Source organism: Phalacrocorax carbo, chromosome 2 (assembly GCF_963921805.1).
Source record: "Phalacrocorax carbo chromosome 2, bPhaCar2.1, whole genome shotgun sequence".
Lineage (NCBI taxonomy): Eukaryota > Metazoa > Chordata > Aves > Suliformes > Phalacrocoracidae > Phalacrocorax > Phalacrocorax carbo.
In genome coordinates, this window is record NC_087514.1 from 145,468,215 (window position 1) to 145,480,392 (window position 12,178).

Below are 12,178 nucleotides of genomic sequence, written 5' to 3' on the forward strand. Positions count from 1 at the left end.
AGACTTGGCGTAGAACGGATTGCATAAGTCTTGCAGGAAGACCTAGAAGGTGTCTTTGTATTTGGCACATCTGAAGCAGATGGAGTTTTGCACTGCTACTACAAGATAAATGATTCATAATGTGCCTCTGACTGTACAGTGCAGTAGCCAGCGAAGGAAAACAGGCATCATGAACACAGGCTGAAGTGGATGTTTGTATTTCTGTTATAAAGACATTTAGAATTTTATTTGACATACATTTGTATGAAAACTAATGATTCTATAGATCTGAAAAGCACAGGTATATTTATCTTCTGAAAAGCACCAGTTTGAGATGCCCTGGTGTATTGTTCTATTGAATCCTCTTCAGAAGCAAAACTATAACCCAGACTGCAATGTTGGAGGACACACACAGGTTAAAGGGAGATGAGTATCCTGTTCATCTGAGTTTAGTTTATCCAAACTCAGTGTACTTTTTGCTATAACAGGCTAATTGGACTCTGTATATTAATTTTTTCTTTATGGGACTGTACCACTGTTTAACTATCCTGACATTTGGTTGCATTGCTAGGCTTGGATAGATTTATGTATAGACCAGTCCCACAGACTGTAATCTGCGCAGTTGGCACCTTTGCACACCACACAGACAGGCTGCATCAAGAAGCTGACTCCACTCTGATGTCCTAATTATATGGATATACATATAAAATGCTCAAAACTTAAAATGAATACCATTAACTTCAATGGTACTGTTCACATGAGTAAAAGCATGTTCATGTTGAAAATTAACTGCTAGCACAAGTAAGATATTCTTAAATTCCCTTCCCTGTATTACACAATAGATGTAATATTTTTCTTAAAAGAAGCTTTGCTACCTTGCCAACAGGTATCAGGCAGATTTTTCACAGGGTTTCCCAAAACACACTTCAATAATATTAAAAATTCCCTCTGATTCTCAGTGCATTTCGAATGTAACTTGCTTGTGTGACGCTACAATTTCTATAGAGACTGCTTCCATGATTAGTTTCAGAGCACACACAATCTTTGTTTGTTATTTAGTTTTACCTCAAGGACTTGAGTTAGAAAGGGCACTTTATCAAGGGAGTAATGTTCCAATCTAACTCCTGTTACGGTCAGTGGAAGTATTTCTACTTTCCTTTGTAGAAGAGTGGTGGAGAACAAAAAGATTAATTTTAACCTTATCACTGGCTGAAAACTGGTCTGAGTTATCAGCATGAAGAAGAGACCATATTGGGTGTAGTCAGTTTGGCCACACTGAGAACAGGTGTTTGTGCCAAAAAAAGCACTAGGACAAGTGGTTCTCCATGGCGGTGTCAGGAAGCTGGCACAGAGTGATGCTCCCACCAACATCCCCAGGGAAGTCCAGGCACCCAGAAGTCCCAGCAGCTCCCAGATTTTCTGCTTCTTACAGAAAATATAATATCATATAATATGCTTCATAGAATCCTACTTGCATATTTCATAAATATTAAGGCCAAAAAAGACAATTAAATAATTTTAGCCTGACTTCTTGTATAACAGAGGACACCAGACGTATTGTATTGGTAGGTTTCATATATTCTCTTTATATAAAGAAATAGATAAGAATACCGTAAGTAAACCATGCAACTTGGACACTTGCAAAATATTAGGAGGTGTACGAGGAAATTGTAGATATGGAATAAATCACTGTAGTCCAGTACTTAAAACATTTACATGTGGCCTGTGACTGGGATAAATATTGTCTTAATGATATCATTGTATTGTTGTGCATTACAGCATCTTGTAGACCATACAAAACATCCTGTACTTGCCCTGTCAAAGACAAAAGCTGTGATTAAATGGACTGCTGGCACTTTCTCTATTCTGAACCTTCCTCTTTTCCTCTGATTATCTTTTCTGCCCAGCTTCCAGTTCTGACAGCAAAGTACCCAGTGGACTATAATGCAAATGCAGTTAAAACGGAGGTCAGTGTGACGGATCCCTGACACAACTGTTGGTCTCCATATGTGTCTTCTTGCTAAAAGTATACTGGGCTGATTTTTCTGGAGTTATACACCTTACCTTTACAGTGCAGCAGCTAGCAACATACTATGTGCTAAAATAAATGGGGATGCCAAGTATAGTACTCCTCAAGTACACTGGAACTGCAGTGGGCTTCCCTTCTATGGCCATAATGTTTTTGTCTTCATCTAAAAAATAGGCTTGTCTAATGCAGATGTGTGTCAGTTGAGTGACTGTAAAAACCATTAGAACTTCTCTAGCAGATTGGCATTTATAAGTTGCTGTTCCTAAATACCCTTTCTTCCCAGAAGACTAGAGGGAAATGATTGACTGTATATCATTGGAATCTGGAACTAACCTTGGTATGGATAAATCCATGTCAGAATTTTAAAAATAAGTAATAAATTACATAAACAGACAACAAAATTAAGCAGTTACTTAAGCAAATTCAGAAGTATGTCACATCTCTAAAATCCAGGAAGCAAGTTGCACTGGAATTAACTGAATACATTACTTAGCAGTATCTGAACAACTGTACTATATAGAAAAATGAAGCATGCAAAGAAGTATCCATACCAATCATCTGAGACTGTTTACTTTGGACAAAAGTAGCACATATTTTTAAAAAACACCCTACCTATATACCTTGCTATAAGGCTGTCTGGAGGCAAGTCCTAAGTCAGAGAACTGTTGGGCAGATAAGCTCCTCTGTGAAATCAGTAGAGTCAGACTGTTGCAGAGGACACCTTTGGAAGGTCTGAAATAGAACAGATGAATAATCCCCTGGACGTGCCTGTTTTTCTTGACCCAGCCTGGTGAAGTACAGTCCCCAGCCATGCCTTCCCACCTCTTCCCTCGCCTGGGAACTAATTGCAAGGTGAGTCAGATGAGTCACATGATCCAACAGGGAACTTTCTGCGGTGAGGTAGTTTTTCACTGGATCAGCTGACTGTGCAGCCACAAATGAATTAGATCAAATCCCAAATCTAATACGAGAAATGTGGTGGCAGCACATAGTTGTGGGCACAGGGAGTGCAGCGTTGCAGCATTCTCTATCAGCTGTAGTTACCCTGAAATTGGATGCAATTTGACACTGTACCTTTGAATAGATTCCTTACTTTCAGATAGCTAATTTAGGCGGCACGAGTCCTATTTCAAACACATGCAAATAATAGGAACTAATACATTTTGAACTACATCCAACAAAGGAAGCTTAACACACCTTTTTAATAGCATGCTCATTATAGTACTCACACGTAAGGTGGAAAAGCTGGTTTCTGTAGCCATCTGTGCCCAAGAGGGCAAACCCCACACTTTGTACTCTAGCCACCACCCACTGCTGTGCCAAGGAAGAATGCTAGATCCATTGGACAGGGAAAAGAGGGAGATACAGTATAGTACAGAGCATTCAGAGGGCTCCTGTACTTCCACTGTGTTCAACACGAAGAAATTGTTTCAGAAACAAACCATGAGCCATGACTACAGAGCCCTGAGATGCTCCTTCAGTGTTGAGTAGGGTGTTGCCTGGGAAGTAAAGTTGGATGGGCATCCTTTCAGTGTAGAACCCCAGTTCCCCACATCTCTTGTGTTTACTTGTACTGCAGGACTACTGCATAAAAGCTCTGCCTGTTTTGCAAGGATTCCTACAATTCATTTTGAAACCCATCAGAGAGAAGGGATGAAAAAGGAAGGGATAAAACAGGCTCTGAGAACATCTACCATATGTCTTTTGTGAACAAAATGGGGGATATGAATGGTGAGGAGGTAAAGCACCCTTTGAGAATATCTAGCAGATGTCGTGGATAGGGAAAGAAGCAGAACTTGAGATCCTGGAAAAAAAATTTGGTAAAATAAGGAAGGCCCTAATGAGTGTAAATCCCTGTGGGAAGAGGCTTGATGTGCAGTTTTCATTTGATGTGTCAGAAGTCTGCCTAATGCGTGCAATCACATTCATTACTGAGCATGGCTAGTGCTATTGATTGCATCTAGTGTTTCTGTACTGCAAACAGTAGTAGTACCTTTTTCATTCCTCGTTTTCACTCTTGTGACCTGCCCATATTGCACTTTTAGATGTCTATGACTCTTCCCTTACGCATGTGTATGTGCCCTTTTTTGCTTAATTTGCGATCTAACTAGTTCAGAGTAATTAAACAGTACTAAAAGTCCTTAGGGATAATGACTTGACTTTTGTGTGACAGGAGGAATAGGCATGTGTCATATCCTACGAGACAAATTGTTTTTCGGTGGGATACGTCCCATCGAAGCGAACAAGAAACTTGCGAAGTGAAGCAGCACAATACGCAACCAAAGGCCACGGGATAGTCAAGGCCCTGTCAACAACTGATGGCTACTGATGCCAACAGGATCTGACCGCGGAGAAGCGGTCAGGCCCCCCTGCCGTGCCGCGGCAGACGCCGTCACAACCACCGCGCACACCTTGGCCTACTTCAGAAGCACGGTAGCGGCAGTGATGAAAAGACTCAAGTCAGCCCGATGTATAAGGAAGCTCTGAAAATTTTCTACCGGGGGTCAAAGTGCCTGGGCACGAAGCCAACTCACCTACTAACTAGCGAGGCACGAAAGGGCTCAGCAGAACTAAATAAAACAGACCCCCGCCTTGCGCCGGGCCTGGGGTGGCGGGGCCGAGGGGGGCCGGTGCCGGTGCCTCCGGGGAGCCCCGCACAGCCGGCGCCGCGAGTGCCGCCTGAGGGGTCTTCCCGCCCGCCGGGCCCCGCTCCCAGGGCGCTGTGCCGCCGCTGCCGCCGCCGCGGGGCGGGCAGGGGGCTGGAGCCGGGGCCGGGGCCGGAGGCGGCTGGCGGGGCCGCCGTGGGGTCGCGGTCTGTCAGGCGGCGGCGGGGCCAGCCCCGGCTTCCCAGCATGCTGCGCGCGGCGGGCTGGCCCCCCGGCCCTGGGAGGAGGCGGCGGCGGAGGCACCCCGGTCGGGGGGAGGAGGAGGAGGAGGAGGAGGAGCAGCAGCAGTAGCAACCGCCGCCGCCGCCGAGTGCTTCTCGCTCTGTCGCCGCGCTGCCGGGAGGGGAGGGGTGGCCGCGCCGCGCCCCGCGATGCCGCTCTTCGCCACCAACCCCTTCGACCAGGATGTGGGTGAGTGGCTCCCGCCGCGCCCCCGCCCCGGCCTCCCCCTGCCTGAGGTAACCCCGCGGCCGGCCCTCCTTCCCTCCCTCCCGCCCTCTCCCCCACCCCGCTCCCCCAGCCCTCCGCTGCGGCGGGGCCCGCCCGTGCGGCGGGGAGCGGGGGGCTGCAGCGGTGGTCGCGGTGCGTTGGGGCCCGCCCGTGCGGTGGGGAGCCGGGTGCAGCAGCGGCCCGCCGGGCCGGCTGTCACGGTGCGGCGGGAAGCGGCCGGGCCGGGGGCGCCTCCGGGCAGCGGTGGCTGCGGCCTGGTCGGTGACAGCACCGGGGCGGCGGGGGCTGCTGCGGGCCCTGGCTGGCTCCGGGGGCTGCGGGCGAGGGGGTGCTCCTGGGAAACCAGCCGGCCTGCTCAGCAGAAGTAACGCTGCAGCGCAGCAAAACAAGTAATGAGAAATGCTTGTGCTGTAGTGCTGCTGAAAGGGTGAAAAGTAAAAAGCACCGTCTACAATGGCTTGGCCGAGAGGCACGAGAAAATTGTCCGTGCGTTTTGCATTCAGTGCTTTAAAGTGAATTCCTGTGGGAGCTTTCTTTTGCCCTTTCAAGTGAAACTTGACGTGCTGTGATCAGGTTTCATCCCTACCTTGCTTGTTCCAAGGCCAGATTACATAGAGAAGAAATGTATGGCTTTTACTTGACAAAAATCATGCTTAATGCTGATGTGTCCACATTGAAGGTAAAATAACATACAGGCAGTTTGAAATTCGTCTTGCACGTCTGTTTTGATACTGTGTAATACGGTTGGTCTCCTACCTGCTGCTGATGTCTGTTTTACTTACAGTGATAAAAGCTTTGTCTGGGAACAGTGTAACGTAAAGGGACTCTCTCATATTTGGATAAGTACCCCACCCCCCCCGGTTATTTTCTTACAGCATTATAACACTGCATATGTTTCTTGAACAAATTACTCTAGTAGCCTTAGACTTGCTGTAGCTTTCAGATACAAATACGTTGTTTCTTAATGTTTATCCAGCTGTAGAAGTCAGGGCTCCAATTTAATTCCTCCAGCTTTCCAAAAAACCAACTCAAAACTGTTTGAAAAGTATGTATCTTTCTGGGGGGGAAGGGTTAGTGCATAAATGAAGGACTGTGGCACAAATTCTGTATGTATGTTATCAGGAATTCTTAGTCTGTTGCATTTTAGTAAAGCATAGCTCGCTTTTCTTCTCATTTTGAACAGTTAAGAAAACTTTTCTGCTGAAGATTGCCCTCCAATTTATAATTTTCTTGGTGGCAAAGTTGATGATTACTTGTTTTGAAAAATAGTAAATGATTTTCATAATTGTTTCGCTGTCTACTAGTGTAATTTGGCAGTTGAAAATGAGGAAGAGATTGCACTGCTTGCCAATTTTCCATGGACCATTAGAGGATTGAAACATTGGTAATATTATCTGTGAGAATGATTTGAACTAAGAAGATTAAAGAGTGATAGCGGAGGTTCTGGCAAACGTTTGCTTTTTTACTTCCCAAGGCCTCTGTCTAGCAGCGAAGATCAGGCTGCTTAAGTGGGTTTCTCTAGAGCTAAGTCTGATATATATGCTTGTCAGCACTGTTTCATAATGCAGGGCAGTAGCCCCCAGCTGTTACTTCGCTGGGTTATTTGCTGTTTTCTAGGTGCAGAGTGCCAGCACCTTACCTACTGTGCTTGCCTAGCATGATCACCAGTAGATATTTTGCAAAAGTACTATTCTCCATACTGTTATGAGCATAGGGGAATATGATGGAAGTAACCACTCAATCCCAAATTGTTCTTGGAAAAGCAGATAGTGGGCAATGGGCTAATTTTCACCAGTAAACACACCCTCTTTCCACCAGCCCCTTTCGTGGTGTCCTCAGGGAGACTGAAGGAGCGGAAGGCTGTTCAGTTGGTGGCAGCCTCCTTCCAGGAGCCTGCTGCCTTCATCCATCACTTAACTGGATTTGTGCCAGGGAGATGGGAATGATGAAGCCTCCCGGAAAGTGTCCCTGGGCCCTTCTTCCCCGAGGCCCCTTGGGAATGTGCTATTATCTGGATGAACTACTTGGCAGGCTTCATAAGATAACGTCAGCTGTAAAGTAAGCTCTCATGTTCTCGGGAAACTTCTAAAAGTTGACAAGTGGTAGTGTTACTTTTCAGTTCTTTTCTCAGAGTGAAAGTTGAGTGCTCTTGTTCTTGCCCAGCAGGAACATTTTCTTTTGAAGATCAGATTCTGGAAGCAGAAAGGCAGGCAAAAGCTATTCTTAATTTTGTATGAATTTGGACTTTGGTGTAGTTGATAGTATTAGTATTGCTGTGATAGCTGTCCAGTACAGCTAATCAGTACTGTGCAATAGTTGGAAATTATTTTGGAACCATTTAGGATGATGGATTGCAGAGAACACATCTGGAACTAAATCGTTTTCCATTGTTTTGAGGAGCATAAGTATCTCTAAGTTCAGAGGGAGAAATTTCTCAGTTTAGTTGTCATCAGCATTTGTCTAGTCCTGTTATCATGCTCCTGCTGTGGAACCTGGTCATCCATAATAGCTTACCATTTGGTGTCAACTTTGTATAGAGATTTTTGAGGGATGCATCTCTTCTTTAGATGTGAATGGCAAAAGAACAGTATTAAAGAATGCTGTAAGCTGTTGTCATCCTCAGAGTCCAAATCTCTAGATGAATCCCAAACACTTCCTGGTTTTCTGAACCCTCTTTTTGTTTTCTGAACCCTCTATTTGCCATATTTGGGAATATTTAAATGGGAAGGGTTACTAGTCAGTGGTGACACAAGTCAGTGTGGATTTTCACAATTGAGTCTGGGAACCTTTGATAGTGTGTCCAAGTAAGGAACATAATTCTGGAATTTAACAGAAGGAAAAAACCTAAGCACTGGACTGCTGAGGTTATAATTAAGAGACTCTAATCTTCCATTTAAGGAGTTAGAATTAATTGTGGTCTTATTAGTTTTGATGGGAAGTCTATTTCTGCCATATTTCACAACCTTGATCATAAAATTACTCCCAGAGAATAGTTCCTGAGAAACACAGGTTTATCTGCAAGTTTGATGCCAGCAAAATAATGGTGAAGTGTACTTTAAGAACCAAAAGACTGTCTGCTAATCTGTCATGACCGGGTAATTAGTAATGTAGCGGTGGTTAGGCTGGGTTTGATGAAGGACTTACTGCTAAAGCAGTTCTGAAGCATCATTTAGATGTTATCTCAAGAATAAAATCTGTAACTCTGGACTTAATGTAGTGCATACTTTGTTCTAACTTGATGTCAAGTATTGTAAACTTAATCTATGTTGCAAGAAGAGAACTGGAAGAACTTTTTGCTCCCTTCTGTAAGCTTATTATTTCTGAAGCTTTATAAGCTGCAATAAACACAGATTTCTGGTATGAGTTGTCATAAAATCACATACAATATTAAGAGTAGGTGTTTAAGAAACACGGGCATTTTTTCATGATTTTTGTCGCTTATGCACAGTAAGGGATGAAGGCACTTCTTGCATTTGCTTTGGATGTTAGTCTAGTTCTAAATATAGCTGGTGTGATGGTTTGAGGCATCACAGGAGTGGAAAGAAAGGAAAGGTGCAGGCTTACTATTTACAGTAATAGCAAATTAAGCAGGTAGCTTAGTAATGTAGTAGAACTGTCAACCTGGTGTGACTTGCTATGATTTTTTCCCACGTTTTACTAACTATAGCATTGATCACTTTATGCTCCCAGCTCTTTAGTTATTTAATAATATGCATGAATTACAGATGATTGTAGGTGAGTAGGGATGTTAAGGTAACACAGCATATAGTTTGATGTATTAGAATGTAAGAAATGCTTCCCATGGTGCAATTTCTTGTAATAAAATACTCTTGCTATTTAAACTCATTATTCTTTAGGTTTATCCCTTTAGTTAGTCAACATTTTCAAAACCGTCCAATTGCATGTCTCTCTGAGGTGGGCTTTCTTGTGTTTAGGCCAGGTTTGCCAAAAGGAGGGAAAGTTGTTGCAGAGGAGATTCTTGACCCCAGATAATTATGGAGACTGCAGACTGTGAGTTAACTTGGGGCTGCGAGGGAAGATGAATTCCAGGGATTGGTACAGCTTGTCATGAGGGTGGCACTTTTTTGCCCAGGTTGGCCTATTGCTTTTCTCAGCATTGTCTTAGGAAGAAGGATTTTAACTGTGAGCTATCAGGGAGGCTGAGTAGAAAATGTGTGGGAAAGGAGCTGTAGCTACCCCTTTTTCAGTTATTTATAAATGTTTATGAAAAACAAGAACTTCCCACTAGAGATACGTCCCATGTAAGTTCAGTGAAAAATGGCAGTGCTGACAGGTTAAAAATGAGTGGAATACCCCTTCTGTATAAGAGCCAACAACAAGTCTTTTTCAATATCCCTTTCTGAAAATGAATCACCAGACTTTGAGTTCAGGTGGGCAATTTGAAGCTGACATAGTATGTTCCATAGGCAAAAGAGCTTTTGTAGACTGTACTTTCCCGCTAATTCTTTTTCTTTCCTCCCAGGGAAGAGCTGTCATTTGAAGTGCTTCCCCTCATTTCAGCGGTGACAGTGTGCATTATAATATCAAAATTCAGAAGAATCAAAGTAGTCTTCAACATGTAAAACTGTTCCTCTAGCTGATAAAAATAACACTGTATATCTGATGTGAAAAGTTAAGTCTCTTGCTGATCTTCCTTCTCAAATTCTGTTTCTACTGTGGCTTGGTTTGTGGGGCTCTGCAAATAAATCCTGGCACCATTTATTACTATAATATGCCTGTGATACACCTTGTTTACAGAGTAATCATCATCGTTCTCAAACATCTCTAATGTGCTCACCTTCCTGCTCTGTTGTAATATTTCTGGGTGAAAGGTAGTTTGAGTCCTGTGGATTTTTTAGAGTTTGCCATAAGGCATTTAAACATCTAAATTATTTTTGCCTGGCTTGTCTTGCTGCTGTTTTCATCATTGTCTTACCAGATCTTGAATCCTTTTGTCTTCTTTCTGCTCAGCTTACTGAGCCTTGGCTAGGCTGCCTCATGCACGGTGAGATCCTACACAGCCTTCTGAAGGAATGAGTTGAGGTGGCCTCGTGTCAGCACAGACACTGCTGCTTGCTCTGCCTTGGGTCAGCTAGCAGTGCTTTCAAGGACACCTTCTACAAGTGCTCCCATGAGGACCTTTTAGGAATACTGTAAATGAGGATACAGTTAACTAAAAAAGTTGGTGAATAGCTTTACTGAAGTTAATGGTTCAACAGGGAATTCTAGTTTCTTTCTAGGTGGTGTTGCCTGTTAGAGGTTATTTTCAGTCTTGTCTAAATGGAACCTGGTTGGACATATTCTTCTGTGAACTTCTGACCATGCTAGTGAAATGCAGAATGGTTAATATTAAAGCAGTGGTTTTTGTAGAATGGGCCAAAAATGCATTTGTTCATTTTATTTGACAGACAAAAAGAACACAATTAATTACTTTTAACTTCAGTGATGTGGAATGGTATGTAACCAGAATTTCTTGGCAAGTGACCACAAAAAGAAAGAAAAGTTTGCAATCAGTTTCAGTCGTTCAGGACTATTTAAACTGTATTGAAGAGATGAGGTAGTTACATTTATGTTTTTATGATGCTTTGGAATTTTAGTATTTTCATTTAAATAGAGAGGGAGAAAGTTATTTATTTAGACTTGGGAAGAAAACAAGACTTTCAATGGGAGGGGGGAGAGAAAGTTGTGGGGAGTGTTGAAATTTTTTTTTTTTAATTCAGTTGTGTTTACATTTATATAATGAATTTTTTGATGATTTTTTTTTTATCGTGCTAGCAACTGGTTGGAATTTTAGTCTGTGGGTGACTGTCTCTAGCTGTCCTTTTGAAGATCTGTACCCATTCTTTTTGTTGTAACTTTAATTACTGAGAACTTCAGTATTTCGCTTGAGAGATGTGCAACTGTGGAAATGGAATTATGTCCATGAAACCTTAGTTTAGCAGAACATTCTGACAGTTTTTACTTGTAATTGTTTAAGCTGCATCAAGTGCAGTTTAAACAGGGTGCATCAAGCACTGCATTGCAGCTGGTCGAGGGAGGTGATTGTCCCTCTCTGCTCTGCCCTGGTGCGGCCTCACCTTGAGTGCTGGGTGCAGTTTTGGGCACCACAGTACATTAAGGATATAAAGCTACTAGAGAGTGTCCAGAGGAGGGACACGAAGTTGGTGAAGGGTTAGAGGGGAAACTGTATAAGGAGTGGCTAAAGTCACTTGGTTTGTTCAGCCTGGAGGAGACTGAGGAGAGACCTCATGGCAGTCTGCAGCTTCCTCACAAGGGGAGGAAGGAAGAGGGGCAGGCACTGATCTCTTCTCTCTGGTGACCAATGACAGGACCCAAGGGAATGTCAGGAAGATGTGCCAGGGGAGTGTTAGGTTGGGTATTAGGAAAAGGTTCTTCCCCCAGAGGGTGGTGGAGCACTGAAACAGGCTCCCCAGGGAGGCGGTCACATGGTGTGAATTTTGGGGTTGTCCTGTGCAGGGACAGGAGTTGGACTCGATGATCCTTGTGGGTCCCTTCCAACTCAAGACATTCTATGAAACTGCTTCAAATCATGATATTTTAAGTGTTTGGTTTGGGGATGTTTGGATCTGTTTTTTGATCTAGGTAGTTTTAACATCTTTGAGACTTTCTAGAAGAAAAATAGCTCAGTTCTAAGATTGGACTTTTTTTTAGAATAAAGTTCTGTCAAATCTAAAGCTTAGGAAGCTCCAACCTGCCAGGATTTCCCTCTGAAAATGTTGTTAGCAATTGATAGTCTTTAAGTTTTCTGCCTTAAGAAATGCATCATGGTATTCACTGCAGTATCTGAACATTGACAAAGGTATTTACTCTTGCAAAATTCTAATAAGCCAGTAAAATGCTATTGTTAAGATGCAGAATCAAGTGACTAGCACATATTTGCATGGAAAACATGCAGCAATAATTATAATTCTATTACCAGCACCTAAACAGTCAACCACTAAGTTTGGCAGTGCTTTTTTTTTCAACATGTACTACATTTCTTCTATCTAATAGTACTTTATAAATCTGATTATAAATTTTTTTTAGGACAATT

At 43.2% G+C, this 12,178-nt stretch overlaps 1 protein-coding gene across 2 annotated transcripts in view; it reads left to right on the top strand.

Annotated features, from left to right (window-relative positions):
* Positions 1 to 4,873: 4,873 nt before the first annotated feature.
* STAM (signal transducing adaptor molecule) overlaps positions 4,874 to 12,178 on the top strand; it is a 38,779-nt gene continuing 31,474 nt past the window's right edge. The window contains exon 1 of one of the 2 annotated variants that reach the window (XM_064444722.1): positions 4,874 to 5,085. In XM_064444722.1, coding sequence (XP_064300792.1) covers positions 5,046 to 5,085 — 40 coding nt within the window. In that variant the 5' untranslated portion in view covers positions 4,874 to 5,045. Of the gene's footprint in view, positions 5,086 to 5,113; positions 5,133 to 12,178 lie in introns of those variants that run through there. The other variant, XM_064444723.1, reaches the window with a different exon arrangement.